The sequence below is a fragment of the Pseudophryne corroboree genome, chromosome 9 (genome assembly GCF_028390025.1).
Source record: "Pseudophryne corroboree isolate aPseCor3 chromosome 9, aPseCor3.hap2, whole genome shotgun sequence".
NCBI lineage: Eukaryota > Metazoa > Chordata > Amphibia > Anura > Myobatrachidae > Pseudophryne > Pseudophryne corroboree.
In genome coordinates, this window is record NC_086452.1 from 30,802,960 (window position 1) to 30,822,730 (window position 19,771).

Below are 19,771 nucleotides of genomic sequence, written 5' to 3' on the forward strand. Positions count from 1 at the left end.
ATCGGGCGCATTATTTTCATAGCCAATTGGCACAACCTAGATAAGAATATACCATTTAAAATGTGATGATATAATAAGCAGCTCCTAACAGACAATGTGGAGGTCTAGTTAGCAAGAAAATACGCACATTGGTCCTAATAATCCCAATGATAAGGAGCGCTGAAGAATTTAGAAACATATATTATTTAATAATATATAAAATATATAAACATTCATAGAGAAACATATATAGTATGCATTAATCTCTGATATCAATTTTATGATTAACTAGTGTTTAAATAGTCACATATATGCCAATGTACTCTTTCCAAGATGCAAAGTTCCGTTCATTTACATATCAGTTAATGTATGTGGCTTTAACACAGAGCCGGCTGATTTATAATTGCCCCGAATAGCCGTGGGGAATCTCACACTCAGACCTGCCTGTGGTCCGTAGCGGTGAGCTGAGCGTCTGAGCCTTGTTAAAGGCTTCCGGGACATTGTCCCTCTCCGCAGCAGCACGATACCTGCTTGTGATCTACAGCGGTGAGCCGATTATCCGAGCCCTGCTAAAGGCTCTGGGACATGTATCCATCTCCGCAGCGGTAAGCTGAGACTCCTCTAGCCCTATCAGGAGCTCCGGGCTAAAACATCTTGATAAAGCTAAATATTTATCTTATAACATTCACTATGTATGGGTAAGAGACTCAGTACGCAATTGGCGTATGGGGTACCGTAAGGGTACGCACTTAGCGTAACAGACGCTTAGCCGTGGTCGAGACGCACATGCGGCACGCTCGCTCACAGCTTAACGCTTGGTGTCGAGCACGCTATAGGCGGCCGACTACGGTAATGCTACGCTACCAGCGTAGCGGACGTTCGTGACCACTAGGGGAACACGAGCGGCGCAGACGGTCACGGGATGACACTCAGTAAACCTTGTATGCAACACAATGAAAGGCTGAGCCTATACTGTAAACCTTGGTTTTGTAATGTGAGCACAATGCAATGCTAATTAACCTCTATTATATGAAAGCCTCTTGAGCGATTGAGATGCTCTGAATACTCTCAGCAATGTAATAAACACACAATACCTTGCTAAGGTTCCAAAACCTTTACTAACAATATCTAGCTATGTAAAAAGGGGAAAACAGTTAACAATTCATACACTACAAACTAACATCAATATCTAAGCAGAATAACTACACATAAATATACAATAGCGTCACAATCTTATACAATAACAGAGAGAGAGAATATGGCAAATACAAACAGGGAATAAGTTGGTCACAGAGAATAACTTACACACACTGGGGAATGATCGCAGCGCAGTCCTGGTACCAGCTCCGAGTTAGTCAATGATGAAAACCGTTTGTGGAGAGAAGACTGAGCTGGCCAGGCTGGCTGTCCTTATATACACTGCATACAGTATACTACAAAGGGACCTATAATCTCATTGTTCATTGGACACAGGAATGTCTCCTCGCATCATAACAAAAGGTCATAGGTTAGTTTGAACACGTGGGCTGTGACTATATCAAACTGCTCAGGTGGGAGGGAATCTCAGAATTCCCGCCGCATGGATAATGAACCGCAAATATAGTAAATGTCCAGAAACTACTAATAGACATAACTATACGCAGGAGCGATTAATCTTTATCTAACCAGCACCGGATTGTTTCTAATAAAATGTTCTTTAGTTAGGTACCAAACACAACTGCTCAAACCCTGTCTGACCCTTCGTACCATGCAAAGAGGAATTCCTCTGTCCAGCGACCAGTTACATTAAACAAACTTACTGTTATTATTAAGGGGAACATTACCTATAAAACCTACTATTTGAATTTATTATGTAACAATTGAGGCGCCCGCTAGACGCACACAAACTCTACCGTAAATGCACATACCATGCGCTCGAGCGCATGGCCGAGGAAGTGCCATCACGCAGCTGCGAGTATCCGCACGCACGGGAGAGAATGTGCACGTGCAGCGGGCAAGCGCTTGGGGTGAATATATGGCAGGGTGTAGCATGATATTTTTCCGACTTTGACAATCTTTACAAGCAGTAATTAAGGGTGAGATTCCCCACGGCTATTCGGGGCAATTATAAATCAGCCGGCTCTGTGTTAAAGCCACATACATTAACTGATATGTAAATGAACGGAACGTTGCATCTTGGAAAGAGTACATTGGCATATATGTGACTATTTAAACACTAGTTAATCATAAAATTGATATCAGAGATTAATGCATACTATATATGTTTATCTATGAATGTTTATATATTTTATTAAATAATATATATTTCTAAATTCTTGAGCGCTCCTTATCATTGGGATTATTAGGACCAATGTGTGTAGGTTTTGAAAAGTCCCTCTGAGCTCTCTCTGCACTGTCATGTCAAAGTGTGACAAGCTGAGAGCTGAGCCTGGGTTGTGTGGCAGACTGACTGTGTCTGTCGGACACTTTAGAATTCCCTCCAGAGAAATTTTGAAATGGAGATAACGATTTGTTGAACAGAAAATTAAATTAAGCTCAAAATGGATACAATTTACCATTTTTAAGAGGGAAAAAAATTCTCTATATGTTATTGCTACTTTAAGAGGTTTACCACGTCTACACATTAAGTTAATGTTGCCCTTTGCACGTTTTCCTGAACACGTCATTTTATCAGTTTCAAACTTTTCAGCAACCACCGTATATGGTTCAGATAGAGGGGGTCATTCCGAGTTCATCGCTCGCTGCCGATTTTCGCAGCGCAGCGATGAGTGCAAAAAACGGCATTTATGCGCATGTGTATGGCCCGCAATGCGCACGCGCGACGTACGGGTACAACGAAGGATGTGGTTTTGCACAGTCTCTAGCGAAGATTTAAGTCGCACTGACGGCCGCAGAGTGATTGACATGAAGAGGGCGTTTCTGGGTGTAAACTGATCGTTTTCAGGGAGTGTTTGGAAAAATGCAGGTGTGCCAGGGAAAACGCAGGCATGGCTAGGCGAACGCTCGGCGGGTGTGTGACGTCAAATCCGGACTCGAATACGCTGAAATGATCGCAAGCGCTGAGTAAGTTTTGAGCTACTCTGAAACTGCACAAATTGTTTTTGTAGAGTTCGGCTACACAAGCGTTAGCACTTCTGCTAAGCTAAAATACACTCCCCAGTGGCGGCGGCATAGCATTTGCACGGCTGCTAAAACTATCTAGCGAGCGATCAACTCAGAATGACCCCCAAAGTTCTTTAGTTTTATGTCTTTTTATACAGAGAGAGCTACTCCGAGTCATAGCCAAGTCATAACCTTGCCTGCAAATGTATGAGGAAAGGTCTCATCTGCGCTTTAAGCGGCGGTAAAGAATGTCGCTGGTACTGCGAGTTTAGTCTGTGACAACACACTGCGTAATTAGCCAACAGAAGTTTCAGAACACAACACTGAATGTAATTTAAGTTACACATGTTTTTCTTATGGTAAAATAAATGTACTTACATCACTGAAATGAAGTGTAATAAGTTTCTCTTAATCAAATTACAGAATTAAAGCTAATTTTAGTTTACATTTCCAAAGCATATAAGTACCGTAATTAATGAATTTGCTGATTATTCTATGGGATTTCCATCCACGTTTCACTTTGTGTCCCCAGCTGATATTGATTGATTTGCAACGTACGGCAACAGAGAGGCAGATTTATCAAGGGGTGAAACGCAATTTTTCCAATTTGCATCTCAATACAAATGACTGGAAAGTGGGCAGGGGAGCTGCTGGTTTCAAGGTTGTGACCTGGCCCAAAAATGTTTTTCCTCTTGAAATGTTTATTTTATTTAAATCACCTGTCAGCTGCAACGGTATCCGGACTCTGGGTCGACACCAATTAGGTCGACACCCATTGGTCGGCAGTGGATAGGTCGACACTAGAAACAGGTCGACACGGCCATTAGGTCGAAATGAACAAGGCTGACATGCAAAAAGTTCGACATGAGTTTTTAAAAAACAAATTTGGGGGGACTTTTTCATACTTTACGATCCACGTGGACTACGATTGGGAACGGTAACCTGTGCCGAGCGCAGAGAGGCACCTTGCCCGCAGTCGGCTGCCATGCAAGGGGACGCGGTGCACTTATTGGGGTTCCCGGTCACGGAGAAAACGACACCAAAAAAACATAAAACATTTGTGGTCGACCTTTTTTCATGTCGACCTAATGGCCATGTCGACCTATTTATAGTGTCGACCTACCCACTGTCGACCAATGGGTGTCGACCCCGAGTCCCATACCCGCTACAACGTCTGTTGTATAAACAAATATATAACAGCAACAGAACTTGTAAGTACTGTATTTCAGCCACAAGACACTATGGAAATGACTAGCATTCATTTGCCTTATTAAAAAGTGGGTGAGATGAATTAAAAAATAAATATCTAGATGGGAGCTGACGCCTTTAAGCTTTCACAAGACATTCTTCATGAATCCTATCAGCAAGACTGAGACTGGGCTGTGTCATATCAGTTTTTGATACGGGAGAATGTTTTAATGTTTAAAAAATGTCTCTTGTTGAGAATACAAATGTGGCTGTAAGTAGCGGCTAGTGGGAAACTTTGTGGCGGCTGTCGGAAATCTCATGTCTGAGTCGCTCAGCGCGACAGGGAAAAGATGACACATTAAACCGCTGAGAGATCGTAATGAGCCTTAGGACCTAATTGTAATTGATTATAAACTCCAGAGCTGTTTAGGCAAGCACATTCTACGCATCGGTTCAGTCTCAACGCATTGGAATCACAACATCAGTAAGTCCCTTGAGGGATAACACTGAACATGTTTTGAAAAGTACGTACAGTACGCAGCGGTGCACCACGGGGGGTGGCTACGTGCGCGCAATAAACAAATCTCCGGGATGGATCCCTCAGCAGTGACAAGCACAAACTTCCAACAACAGGATTGATTATATGTGTGAGTGTGTGTGTAGAGTGTACCTATGTAAGTATATATATATATATATATATATATATAGACCATGGTCGGCACTCCCAGTATATCGTGAAAGAAAACAGGGAGACTGTGGCTTACAGCAGTGACGTTTCAGCTCTTTAATGAGCTTTTTTAAAGCACCTTAAAAGCTCATTAAAGAGCTGAAACGTCTCTGCTGTAAGCCACAGTCTCCCTGTTTTCTTTCACGATATACTGGGAGTGCCGCCCGTGGTCTATATATTTGGATTCCTGCCGGCTTGGGAGGCGTCTTTGGAGGGCACCCGGTGAAGTACATTCTTTGTTAGTTCGAGTGCCGAACTTGGGATATATATATATATATATATATATACAAATTCGGTTAAATCCGGCACTCGGTAAATTATGGTCTCCTTAAGTATTTGCTCTGGTGCCCTCCCTGGGTCGGTAACCCTGTGATAGCATGCAGAAAGGATGGGCGGCACTCTCCAGGCTTTAAGGTTTCAATAGTGTCCTTTAATCCTACGTTACGTTTCGGGCTTGCGCCCGTCGTCAGGGACAATCATACACCATGATTGTCCCCATTTTTTAAATTTTTGGAACTTTTTCATAATTTGCGATCCATGTGGACTATGATTGGGAAATTGCCCGAAGCATGTCGAATGAAGCGCGCAATGCGAGGGGACACGGTGCACTAATTGGGGTTCCCGGTCACTTTACGAAGAAAACGACACCCACAAAATATTAAAAAACTCATGTCAACCTTTTTCCATGTTGAGTTAATGACCGAGTCGACCTGTTTACCGTCAACCCTATGATCCACACCTATATATATATATATATATATATATATATATATATACATACAGGTTGAGTATCCCTAATGCAAAATTCAAAATCTCACATTTTTGGGTCCCCTACTGAGATAATGACATAAATATTATATATATATATATATATATATATATATATATATATAATCTATAAATATTTATATGTATATATTTAAAGATTTTAAATATATATATATATATATATATATATATATATATATAACACATATGTCATTGTCTTAGTAGGGGACGGTCATTAACTTGACATGGAAAAAGGTTGAAATGAGTTTTTTTATATTCACACCCTTCGCCTGGCCGATTTACACTCCTGTTCGCTCAAAGGTGCTTGCTACCCTATTGGGTAGCAAACACTTTTGGGCGAGATCCCGCTACCGTAAAGTGAGTTGGGTATCGCACAAATTTGGCTGCGCTAATACGTTATTTATTGTAGGTTCATTTGCAGGGGTCCATTCTTCAAATGTGTATTTATTGGTCAGCATTCAATAACACCTATCTTTATCCAAGACAGAGCAAAAGAGCTTACAGAGGTCCTGACCAGGCTTATAGTAATCTCCCCTCAGCGTTTCCATAATCAAATCCCGACAAGCAAAGAGCAGTCTAGGCCACAACTAACTGCTCGTTTATTCTCATGATTAAGATCCCAGAGGGGATCAAAACATTGAGAGGAGATTACTATGCCCGATGTATAACATGTATTCACTGATGATGGATTAAAGGTATATTCTTATGAAGTCAGGTGGCCAGTGCTAAAAGTAGGGTTGTACGGAGCACTATAAAGAAATCGTACCACCAGCCCACCGCTGGGGCATAATTTAAAAGGGGCATTTTGTGTGTGGGACATAAAATGGTGTCAGTGGCATAACTGTGTGTGGCATAATATTTAATGTGGTATAATGTGTAATGGGCATTACGGTGTGTGGCATAATGTGTAATGGGTGTTACGGTGTCTGGTATGATGTGTAATGGGCATTACGATGTGTGGCATAATGTGTAATAAGAATTACGGTGTGTGGCATGATGTGTAATAAGAATTACGGTGTGTGGCATGATGTGTAATAAGAATTACGGTATGTAGCATAATGTGTAATAAGTATTACGGTGTGTGGCATAATGTGTAATAAGCATTACGGTGTGTGGCATAATGTGGCCATACCCCTATTGTCATGTAGCCACTCCCCTAGTTTTGTGTGACCACGGCCCATGACACGTGACCACGCCCCATGACACGTGACCACACCCATTTTTACTATCAGTACCACTGAGAAAAAAATTCTACTTGAACCACTGTTGGTGGCTTCTGTTTAAGCTGTTTTGCTCTGAAATGCATACATGCATATACAGTATTTGACTAGATGATATAAAAGCCTTTGGTGGAAAACTCACAAGGAAGCCATGATTTTAAAACGACGTACACAGTAAAAGTGCTGGAGGACGTGTAAAAACTATATGAAAGTGGTCTGAGGGTGTATGATCCTTCACTGCGTTGTATAATTCAAGACACTATGGCCAGGAGACCAAGTAAAATCACTCTTATTCCTTTCTAATCCAGCGTTGCTCTTGTTTTATGAACTTGGTCTATACTTTGGTCAGGCCAGTAGGGTGTAGCTGTGCCCAGGTGGTGGATATATAGTTACCCATCAGGCCTGTCCCTGGCTCACACAACAGGATGGACTACTGTAGATCAAAAAGGGCAAACAGATTTCAAGGCATCACATTTCCTTCTCACACTTATGTATTTATCAAAGCATGAAGAGAGATAGTACGAAGAGAGAGAGAGAGAGAGTACGAAGCCCTGGAGAGAGATAAAGTAGACAGAGATAAAGTACGAGCCAACCAACTCCTGTCATGTTATAGGCTGGCTTTGAAAAGTGACAGTTGGGAGCAGATTGCTCGGCAGTTACCTCTCTCCACTATAGCCTTCTCCAAGCTTTGATAAATACCCTCCTTAATGATGTCACCTATTAAACATCTTGTCTATTTAATCATCTTATTTAACAGCAACATGGAAGTGCGCAATAGTAATCACACCAAAAGATGACGACATACCCTGTCCAGTCTTCTAGCCTCTATGTGCCTGAGCAGTTGCTGCCTCCAGTCTGGTGGCATTTTGTTACAGGTGTCCTCTATCTTTCCCTGATTCTGCCTCGCCTTCATGTCACCGTCTGTGGGCTTATCGCCGTAGTTCACCAAGTTGTAGTCAGACGGTATCTTTTCGAGCAGGGCTGCCATCGTTGGCCTGGCGGAAACGGGACGAGTCTGAGAGGTCCCATAGGTCTCTGTGCTGTAACTTCTCGCAGACAGCGGCCTTCGCTGCGTGAGGGTTTTGACCTGATAACCTCCTTGAGATTTCACCTCCGGGAAGGAGCCGTGGTCGTCGTCATACCGGCCGTTCCTCTTTAGGAACTGAGATTCGGCCACTGACATGCTGCTTTGGCGTTCCATGGCCCCCAGGAATGGCGCCCTGCCGTACCGATCCGTTTGTGGAAGTTCATGGGGTTCACTCACCCGCCGGTACATGGCCATCTCAGTAGCGCTTGCCAGAGAATCCGCTCTTTTCAAAAACCCTGGCCTTGACCCTTGACTTGTAAATTGAGGGGGGAGAGAGTCTTCGTTGACTGAGGGCTGAGAAAAGGAGAACATCTGTTCCATGGGAGGATACCCTCTATAAGCCCTGGGGCTGATCAAATCTTTTGCCATTGTTTTTGCTTGCTGCGGCGGGTACTCCGGGTTGTACGAGAACGGAGGAGGTACTCTCTTCTCTGGTTTAACTTCAACGGCACCCTGCGGGTTAAAACTTTGGTCAAACTGATATACCTTCTTCGTGACAGGTTTCTGTTGCTGCCCTCTGCTGGTTCCGTAGCTCAACATCTCATCATCGAGCATGGGCACCGACTGGCTCCGGGACATGCTGTGCTCTTGCAGCATGCCCAAGTCCGGTCTGTCGTAGCTTCCTTGCATGATGTTTCTCGGGTCATAGTTTTGCAATGGGATATTGTAGACCTTGAATGCACCGATATCGATCTCATCTATACTTTGAGACTTTTTGAACCTGCCCGTCTTCAAGTCCTTCATTAACGGAGAGAGCCTTTCGGTACTTTTGCTCATTGACATGGAGTTTTTGGCGGACTCGGGGCGACAGTGAGTATGTGGAAACACATTTGCCATGCTCCGACTGGAGCTGGAGTCATGAAATTCCCATGCCGGGCCTGAGGAGAATGTGCTTGGGTTTTCTAGTGACTGGGGCTTATGCTCCTTCCTCTCCGGTAACGGGCTGTTAACTGGGGTGCTTTCAAGTTTGGACGGAAAAGCTGTCCTGTCTTCGAATGGACTGGGAGTCCGGGTCCAATTTTGCCAAGGATTACTGGGCGACATGTCTGCTTCTTGAGAGTTCCTCTGTGTGGGCTGCTCCAACTCCAAAGGAATGCCGATAATCCGATCTTGTCTGATGAGCGGCCGCCGCCCGTGAGCGGATGTGCTTCTTGATTTTGAATTGAGCATCGGGTTGCCCCCCGCATTCTCCGCCGTATTCTCTTCTGCCACAAACCCAGTGTTGTCGTAATGCGAGCTATTGTTCCAGTTCTCAGTGAATGAGTCGTTAAGGTTCTGGCGGTCGTTGCGTTGTTGTAGATTCCCAATGGGCGCTGCCTCTCGCTGGCTCAATAATGGCTTTGTTTCAAGTGGCTGCGGGAAGGACTGGGTAAGTCTACAAAAAAACGAAACAAGCAAGTAAATTATTACTTTCCGAGCATAAATCTATGGCCATATATTCTTCATGATAGACCATCTTATTCTCGAGCGCACAGCTTTTATTTTTTAAAAAACATTTTTCAAGTGAAAATGGAAATAAAATGGAATAAAAGTACATCTACGTTTATGTCATTTTCAATATTAATATTGTTTTGCTGAAAAGAAAGAAAATTTTAAAGGGGTTTCCATCTTCAGCAAACTTGAACTTATTGATTTGTAAATGTCCCCCTGCAACATTTACTAAATGATTCATGTTTATGCCCTGTGCTTTTCAGCAACGTATGTATAATCAAGCAGAGTTGTTTCGTTTTGCTGCCCCCTACTCTCTTCATGGTAAACATTTATATTAGTGATGAGCGGATTCGGTTTTATTCGGTTCTCAAAACGGCATCTTATTGGCTCACGGATGTCACGTGTTTTGGATAGCCAATAAGATGGCGTTTTGAGAACCGAGTGCAACCGAGTAAAACTGAATCCGCTCATCACTAATTTATATTCAGAGTAAGGCGTGTTTCATATCAATGTAAACAGAACTTTCCTGACAATATAAATATGTTGCTGGAAAGCACAGAATAAAGTCAGAAAGAAAATGCAAGGTATATTTTGGTAAAGTTGCTGGATGGCATACAGTATGTACTGTATGCCAATACATAGTGAGAACCTAGAAGAGTTCTTTACAAATTAAAGAAACCCAACGCAACACAAATTGTGTTCAAGTGTCTTTCAACATTTTCCCCTAAATGTCACATATAGTAAAGTCCTTAATACTTTAATATTGCACCAAGTATTCTGTCACCTACTAATATCTCCGGAAGTGTAACCTCTGTGGGGACATGTATACAACAGGGTACATCAGGACGCTACAGTGCCTAGTATATGAAGTGGCTAGTTATAAAGTGGCAGCTACAATCAATAGCAGTTATACCTGAGTTATACCTGAGTTAAACAGAATGCAAACAAACCAACAAGATAACAGAAGGACTACGTTACAACCACAAACATCAAGTCTGCCCCAGGGCCTAACCCTCAAGATGAGCAGGGAACTGTGGGGGGAGAGCACCAGGACCAGGCTCAGCAGGGACAACTCCATTACTCCTGAGTGTGCCCCCCACATTCTCATACCTACCCACCTGTACTATGATCTTATTAAAATAATGTTATCCCAATTTTCTTTCCGCCACTGGTTACCTGCAATTGTTTTTTTCCTCCTTGTTGTTTTTTTTTCCTCTTCCACCCCACCGTGTGCTTTTTCTGTAATGTTTACCTCTACTGATTGCGCACCCTGCCATTGCGTCCTACATACAGGGTACATCATACTACTACACACATGTCAGTTTTCCCATATATGCACTGGGCCCTTGTATGGCTCACCTCCCACAGTGTAACCTTCGTAATGCGCCCAACATGGCTGCCTCATAGGGTACGCTTTTGGATGGGATGAAAAATACACGGACCTGGTGGTTTTGTTGAAACCCTACTCTGAACTTTAGGACTCTGAAATCACCCCCATTTTGTGTCATCTCTTCTAGGGGTAGACTATTCCACTCTTGGTAATCCTAAGCTGTGCCCCCAAGATGGCTGCCGCACCTGATACCTTGTGAGGGTGGAATACACAACCCTTGGAAGTTATTAGCCAATGTGCCTACACCAATCCTGCATTATGCTTTCTGTGTGCTTAAGGTTTTCTTTTATGTCTGTGTGGCTTATCTATTGTTATATTACTTAGATCCTCTGTATTATGTGCATTGTTTTTGATGTCTGTAAGGCGCCTTGAGTCCTGTTGGAGAAAGAGTGCTATATAAATAAAATTATTATTATTATTATTATTATTAAGATGTATCCAGATGTTTGCATAACATTAAAATGAGATCTGGTATGTAAATGTTGGAATTCTGAACATTCTGGATATTGGATATGGGAGACTTAAGGGGAGATGTACTAAGCAGTGATAAGAGTAGAGAAATGTGCCAGTGGAGAAGTTGCCCATGGCAACCAATCAGCCGCTCTGTATGATTTGAAAGTATGCAAATTTTAAATGTAACTTCAATGCTGATTGGTTGCCATGGGCAACTTCTCCATTTCTTAAAATGTGGATTTAATTACAGCTACAGAGGACTCGTTGACCTTATTTAATGATTCTTCTATGAAGTACAGATCCTATAGCATTTGACAAACATTGAAAACAAATCAGTAATTGTATTTAAGGATTCAACAGACCTGTTACCCCACAATGAGCTGTTTACGGCCTCCTTAGCGGTAATCTGCACTTTTACGCGAGCATTCGAGGACCCTGAAGAGGCTTGGGAAGGCGAATAGTCAGAATAGGTCCCCGATGACACACTGTTGTGATGATGTTTATCCATCTCAGAATCATCTGTAGACTCTGCCGAAACCAACAGACACAGTCAGAACCCCATGTCACATCCCCAAATTTACCAACGTCATTTTTCATGGACAGTCCCAGCTGCTCAGCGCTCGCTGGGGCCGAGTACTGCGGGATGTGTAGCTGAGCATCACGGCACCGCGCAGAATTGCATCTGCCCCTCCGAGTAAATAAATAAATCTCTAGAATAACAAATGAACTCATCGTTTGTACTGAAAGGATTTATAAAAAAAAGTGTTGCTGAGGTATAAGGTGAAGACTTTTGGTCCTGATTCATGATTGTAAGTAAAGCAAAAAAATAAGCAAGTAACTTTGTGCCTGGAACAAACCATGTTACCATGCAGGGGGAGCAAATACATTTATATTGTTTCTGTGAAGGGTAAATACCGGCTGCTTTGGCATGTAGCACACAAATGTTAGCTTTATTTTTACACTGCAATTTAGGTTTCAGTTTGAACACGCCCCACCCAAATCTAACCATCTCTGCACATGTTACATCTACCCCCACCTGCAGTGAAACATGGTTTTGCCCAGTTGCTTGATAATTTGCTTTACTTACAAACATATATCAGGCCCTTTGTGAAATTCCCCTAAGAGCTAATAAGGGTCTGGTCAGCGATGGACAGAATTAGTCCAAATGAGGGACAAGGGTCTAATGAGGTAATTAATGAGGTAATAAAGGATTATGTGCTTCAGTCTGACTATTATACCTTTGCATGGGGTATGTACATGGGGAACTTACAGTTGACAATCCACCACATCACATGCTTATTACACTTTATTCATTCATTATTCCATTAATATTTACGTTGAAAATGGATGTTGATGGACACAAGGAATAGCGGCTCCCATGTTGATTCACTGGAGTCAATGGGGAACGCTCATTGCATCACACAGGAGCAACTGTGCTAGAAAACACTGCAGGTAGTCTCTCAATGGCAATTAATCCCTCCAATGTGACAAGGGGATGAGCGCACACCATTCACAGGAGAAATTGGGCGGTATGGCGCCACGTTGGCTGCGAATGTGCCTATCTGGCATCACCAATAGTCCCGTTGTTTGTCTCGCTGCATGGAAAGTGTATCTGCATACCCCAGCCAGAACACAGAACATCGTAGAACAAAGTCCCCATATAATTATCTCTCTGCACGGTGTATTGGGCCTAATTCAGACCTGATCGTAGCAGCAAATTTGTTTGCAGACGGGCAAACCCATGTGCACTGCAGGTGGGGTAGATGTAACATGTGCAGAGAGAGTTAGATCTGGGTGGGTTATATTGTTCTGTGCAGGGTAAATACTGGCTGCTTTATTTTTACACTGCAATTTAGATTTCAGTTGGAACACCACCCCCCAAATCTAACTCTCTCTGCACATGTTACATCTGCCCCACCTGCACTGCACATGGGTTTGCCCATCTGCTAACAAATGTGCTGCTACGATCAGGTCTGAATTAGGCCCATAGTCATTACACTTATAATAATATATGTGCTCCTCGAGCCTTCAGGGATATCTATAGTAATAGCATTAGCATTTACAGCTGGTGTGGATTAAAATATCAATAGTGTCTAGATAGACAGTCAATGGGTCAACACCAGATGGTCGACAGTCAATCGGTTGACCGGGTCAAAAGGTCGGCAGGGTAAAAATGGCGACAGCTAAATGCTCAACTTGGACTTAGGTTGACATGATCAAAAGGTCGAAATGCAAATGGTTGACAAGTTTTTTGTGTTATTTTAACCCTAACCCTAAACATAACCCTCCCATTAGTGCCTAAACCTAACCCACCCCCTGGTGTCTATCCCTAACCCTCCGCCAAAGTGCCTAACCCTAACCATCCCCTTCAGCAACCTAACCCTAACCCTACGCCAAGAGCCTAACCCTAACCGTCCCCTTCAGCAACCTAACCCTAACCCTACGCCAAGAGCCTAACCCTAACCGTCCCCTTCAACCTAACCCTACGCCAAGTGCCTAACCCTAACCAACCCCTTCAGCAACCTAACCCTACACCAAGTGCCTAACCCTAACCAACCCCTTCAGCAACCTAACCCTACGCCAAGTGCCTAACCCTAACCACCCCTTCAGCAACCTAACCCTACACCAAGTGCCTAACCCTAACCAACCCCTTCAGCAACCTAACCCTACACCAAGTGCCTAACCCTAACCACCCCTTCAGCAACCTAACCCTACACCAAGTGCCTAACCCTAACCAACCCCTTCAGCAACCTAACCCTACGCCAAGTGCCTAACCCTAACCAACCCCTTCAGCAACCTAACCCTACACCAAGTGCCTAACCCTAACCATCCCCTTCAGCAACCTAACCCTTCACCAAGTGCCTAACCCTAACCAACCCCTTCAGCAACCTAACCCTTCACCATGTGCCTAACCCTAACCCTTCACCATGTGCCTAACCCTAACCGTCCCCTTCAGCAACCTAACCCTTCACCATGTGCCTAACCCTTCACCATGTGCCTAACCCTAACCGTCCCCTTCAGCAACCTAACCCTTCACCATGTGCCTAACCCTAACCCTTCACCATGTGCCTAACCCTAACCGTCCCCTTCAGCAACCTACCCATAACCCTTCGCCATATGCCTAACCCTAACCGTCCCCTTCAGCAACCTAACCCTACGCCAAGTGCCTAACCCTAACCACCCCCTTCAGCAACCTAACCCTAACCCTTCACCATGTGCCTAACCGTCCCCCCGACAGTCTAACCCTGCGGCATGTGACAAACCCTAACCGCCCCCCCCCCCCGCCCCCTCCAGCAGCCTTACCCTAACCCTCCACCGAATGCCTAACCCTAACCAATCTCCATCCGCAGCCTAATCCAAACCATCTCCTCTGGCAGCCTAGTCCTAACCCTCTACCAAGTGCCTAACCATCACGAAGAATAAGGTCGACCTTTTGACCCTGTTTACATTTTGACTGTCGACCATCTGGTGTCGACCTACTGTCTATCTATCTACTGTCTATCTTCCATCCGGATACCTCTTACAGCAGGGGATGCATTATCCCATATATAATAACAAGTTGCATATTATATATACCTTTTTTATCTTTCCCCAGCAGCACCAATTTCGGTGGGTACAGCGGCGTTTCGATCAACGACGGACGAAGCTCGGCGATGCGCATGTCAGCCGGACGATGTCCAAATGGCTCCTGGAGTTTAGAGAAAGGCATTAGTGGCACTGGCGTGCACAGGCTGCTGCGTTTCTGCACAGCTCCAGACATAAGCAATAATTTGGCAATGATACAAGGTGTCATGTGAAGCTGCTGCTGCAATTAATATATTTGCTAAATGTGTTTCTTCTTGTTCCCAAAGGAAGAAATGAGTGAAAGTGCGGTAATTACGATTATCCTTTTTTTATACACGCACTATGTACTTCACGGATAAAACAACTCAGCCTCACAGGTAAGTGATGATGAATAAGCTCCGTAATGCATTATTTATGGCAACAAACAAACATGATCACAATGAACAGTTTCAAAGGAAATTAATTGTCTTTATTAATTTGAAAGTAATGAAAGACCACAAATCCTGCAGGTTTTCCTGCAGTCACTATAAATGTGGACGTTTGCAGATTCTTGTGGCTCCGCCGTAACGTTCCGTAGGGCCCGTACACACTGGCCGATATATCGGCCGTTCTCTTGAACGGCCGATATATCGTGGGACCGTCGGCCAGTGTGTACGGCCGATACGTCTGTGAACTCCGTCGTTCACAGACGTATTGCGTCGGCCGCGCAGCACAGCCGACAGGCAATATATCTACCGATATATTGGCGCGTCGCTGTGTGTGTGTACGGGGCGGTCGGCCGACCGCCCGTACACATGCTGCGGCGGCCGGCGGTGATTGACAGATGAACTGGGCGGGCGTGTGTCCAGTTCATGACGTCAGTCCCCGACGGATCGGGCAGTGTGTATGCACAGCACACTGCCCGATCCGACCATAGATATATCTGCAGATCAATTGATCTGCAGATATATCTACTAGTGTGTACCCACCTTTACAGTGCATGTACTAATGGCTGCAGAGATATTACAAGGATTTGGAGCAGATACACTATCACTGCACCTACTAAATCACCCTGAACTGTTTGGACGAGATTTTCATAATTGCAATTAACCAAAAACGAACTTATTTATTAAAGAGCAAAACTGACCATGATTAATTGCGACCCTGAATCAGCAATCATATTTACCAAAACCATACAGATATTTGCCAAATCTGTATTACTGGTCCAGTTCAAGCCAATCACATTCTAGTTTAGTCTAGGGCAGGGGTGGCCAACCAGTCAGAGGTAAAGAGTGCAAAAATATCTGTAGTCAACTCAAAGAGCCGGTATTATGCACACACCAAAGGTGCGCGTGCAAAAAGTGGGGCGTGGCCCAAATGGCACAAGGCTACACCCCATTGTTGTGCGCCCACCTTTGGTATGACGTTTGTAGGAGCATGACCTAGTGTCACACCCCCAGTTAAGGTCACACTGGGGGGCGAGAAACAATGAAACAATAAAGATCCACATATACAGTAATACACTGAAACAACACAGCCTGACAGTCTCCCACTTCACTCTGTGCCTCTCAGCCTGCCCCCGATTTATTCTGTGTCTCTCAGCCTGCTCCCTTTTCACTCTGTGTCTCTCAGTCTGCTTTACCTTCACTCTGTGCCTCAGCCTGCCCCCGATTTATTCTGTGACTCTCAGCATGCTCCCTTATCACTGTGTGTCTCTCAGCCTGCCCCCCTTCACACAGTGCCTCTCAGCCTGCCCCCGATTTATTCTGTGTCTCTCAGCCTGCTCCCTTTTCACTCTGTGTCTCTCAGTCTGCTTTACCTTCACTCTGTTCCTCTCAGCCTGCCCCCGATTTATTCTGTGACTCTCAGCCTGCTCCCTTTTCACTGTGTGTCTCTCAGCCTGCTTTACCTTCACTCTGTGCCTCTCAGCCTGCCCCTGATTTATTCTGTGTCTCTCAGCCTGCTCCCTTTTCACTGTGTGTCTCTCAGTCTGCTTTACCTTCACTCTGTGCCTCTCAGCCTGCCCCTGATTTATTCTGTGTCTCTCAGCCTGCTCCCTTTTCACTGTGTGTCTCTCAGCCTGCTTTACCTTCACTCTGTGCCTCTCAGCCTGCCCCCGATTTATTCTGTGACTCTCAGCCTGCTCCCTTTTCACTGTGTGTCTCTCAGTCTGCTTTACCTTCACTCTGTGCCTCTCAGCCTGCCCCTGATTTATTCTGTGTCTCTCAGCATGCTCCCTTTTCACTGTGTGTCTCTCAGCCTGCTTTACCTTCACTCTGTGCCTCTCAGCCTGCCCCTGATTTATTCTGTGTCTCTCAGCCTGCTCCCTTTTCACTGTGTGTCTCTCAGTCTGCTTTACCTTCACTCTGTGCCTCTCAGCCTGCCCCTGATTTATTCTGTGTCTCTCAGCCTGCTCCCTTTTCACTGTGTGTCTCTCAGTCTGCTTTACCTTCACTCTGTGCCTCTCAGCCTGCCCCTGATTTATTCTGTGTCTCTCAGCCTGCTCCCTTTTCACTGTGTGTCTCTCAGCCTGCTTTACCTTCACTCTGTGCCTCTCAGCCTGCCCCCGATTTATTCTGTGACTCTCAGCCTGCTCCCTTTTCACTGTGTGTCTCTCAGTCTGCTTTACCTTCACTCTGTGCCTCTCAGCCTGCCCCTGATTTATTCTGTGTCTCTCAGCATGCTCCCTTTTCACTGTGTGTCTCTCAGTCTGCTTTACCTTCACTCTGTGCCTCTCAGCTTGCCCCCGATTTATTCTGTGACTCTCAGCATGCTCCCTTTTCACTGTGTGTCTCTCAGCCTGCCCCCCTTCACACTGTGCCTCTCAGCTGGCTTCCCCTTCAGTCTGTGCCTCTCAGCCGGCTCCCCCTTCACTCTGTGCCTCTCTGCCTGTTTCCCCCTTCCATCTGCCTCTCAGCCTTCCCCCCTTCACTCTGTGTCTTTCAGCATCCTCTCCCTCTATCTCTCCCCTCTCCGGTCACTGGTAGCATGACAGCGAGCCGGCGTACAGTGAGACCACAACAGGTGCCGCTTCTTCACGGCAATGGCAGGAGTCCAAGACAGGGAACACGGTCATGATGTAGTGCCGGCGTGGTACTCCTGCCTCCACTCCCAGCAGCCCTGCAAGGTGGGAGCCGGCCGCGTGTCAAAGTGTGTAGAGTGCAGACTGTCAGAAGCCACATCAGTGAGAAGAAAGAGCCACATGTGGCTCAAGAGCTACGCGTTGGCCACCACTGGTCTAGAGAAGGCAGTCTAATGACATCTAATGCCTGATTGTAACTTGGGAGCAAAGCAAACAGAGCAAGTAACTTTATAGCAGGAACAAATGAAGCTGCAATGTACGGGGGCAAAAACACTGATTGTTTTGCATGCAGGGTAAATACCGGCTGCTATTGCATGTAGCCCACAGATGCTGGGCAGCTTTATTCTCACACTGCAATTTAGATCTGAGTTAGGACACGCCCCCTCCCAAATCGAATCACTCTGCACTCTGCACATGTTACATCTGCCCCACCTGCAGCACAGCATGGTGTTACCCAGCGGTGTGGTATGTTAGATAAACTAGACTTAGGTCGACAGTGTCCAGACCGACCACTATTGGTCGACAGTAAGTAGGTCGACATGGTTTCTAGGTCGACAGGATCTCTAGGTCGACATGTACTAGGTCGACATGACAAAAGCTCGACATGAGTTTTTTTCACTTTTTTTGATGTTGTTTTCTCCGTACAATGGGGGTGATTCCGAGTTGTTCGCTCGCTAGCAGATTTTAGCAGCATTGCACACGCTAGGCCGCCGCCCTCTGGGAGTGTATCTTAGATTAGCAGATTTGCGAATAGAAATTTCTTAGCAGTTTCTGAGTAGCTCCAGACCTACTCCTACACTGCGATCAGCTCGGTCCGTTTCCTTCCTGGTTTGACGTCACAAACACGCCCTGCGTTCGGCCAGCCACTCCCCCGTTTCTCCAGACACTCCCGCGTTTTATCCTGGCACGCCTGCGTTTTTCCGCACACTCCCAGAAAACGGTCAGTATCCGCCCAGAAACACCCACTTCCTGTCAATCACACTACGATCAGCAGAACGATGAAAATTCTTCATTCGGACGTGAGTAAATCTACTAAGTTTTGTGCTAAAATACTTAGCGCATGTGCACTGCGTACCATGCGCATTTTTACCTTAATCGCTCCGTTGCGAAAATCATCAACGAGCTAACAACTCGGAATGACCCCCAATGACGGGGAACCCCAATTAGTGCACCGTGTCCCCTCGCATGGCTCGCTTCGCTCGCGCAGGTTACCGTTCCCAATTGTAGTCCACGTGGATCATAATCATAAAGTATGAAAAAGTTCAAAAAATGAAAAAAATAAAATGTGAAAAGCTCATGTCGACATAGACATTGTCGACCTAAAGACTGGATCCTGTTACCCAGGTGCACAGTTACTTGCTCTACTCCCACCTCAGATTCAGGCCCCTAATGTCACTACTGTATATCTGTGCTACATAAAATATGTTTATATACAGGCTTGGACTGGCCCACATGGGTACAGGGGAAACCACCGGTGGGCCCCACTGTCTGGGGAGGCCCTTCCCCTCCACTATGGATCAGGTCCCAGACTGTGCACTTGAATTGTACATTATACATGTTACCTTATACTGCGCAGGACTATGGTGTATTACTCTGGTACATTATCATGCATGCATTAGCAGTATTTACTATATATATATTTATCAAGGGGCCCAGACCATGCACTCTCTAATGGACAGGCAAACCAATGTGGCGGCTGGCCACACCCCTTCAGGAGGCTGGACACACCTCTAAACATGGCCCCCTACCACTGCATTCCCCCGGTGGGCCCTTCATGCCT

At 45.1% G+C, this 19,771-nt stretch overlaps 1 protein-coding gene across 6 annotated transcripts in view; it reads right to left on the reverse strand.

The window, feature by feature from the left end:
• Positions 1–19,771, reverse strand: part of LRRC7 (leucine rich repeat containing 7) — a 630,524-nt gene that overhangs the window by 142,463 nt on the left and 468,290 nt on the right. For all 6 annotated transcript variants that reach the window (XM_063939106.1, XM_063939105.1, XM_063939107.1 and 3 more), the window contains 3 exons: positions 14,943–15,054; positions 11,729–11,894; positions 7,811–9,467 (listed from right to left, as the gene is read on the reverse strand). In XM_063939106.1, the coding sequence (XP_063795176.1) occupies positions 7,811–9,467; positions 11,729–11,894; positions 14,943–15,054 (1,935 nt within the window). The remainder of the gene's footprint in view (positions 1–7,810; positions 9,468–11,728; positions 11,895–14,942; positions 15,055–19,771) is intronic.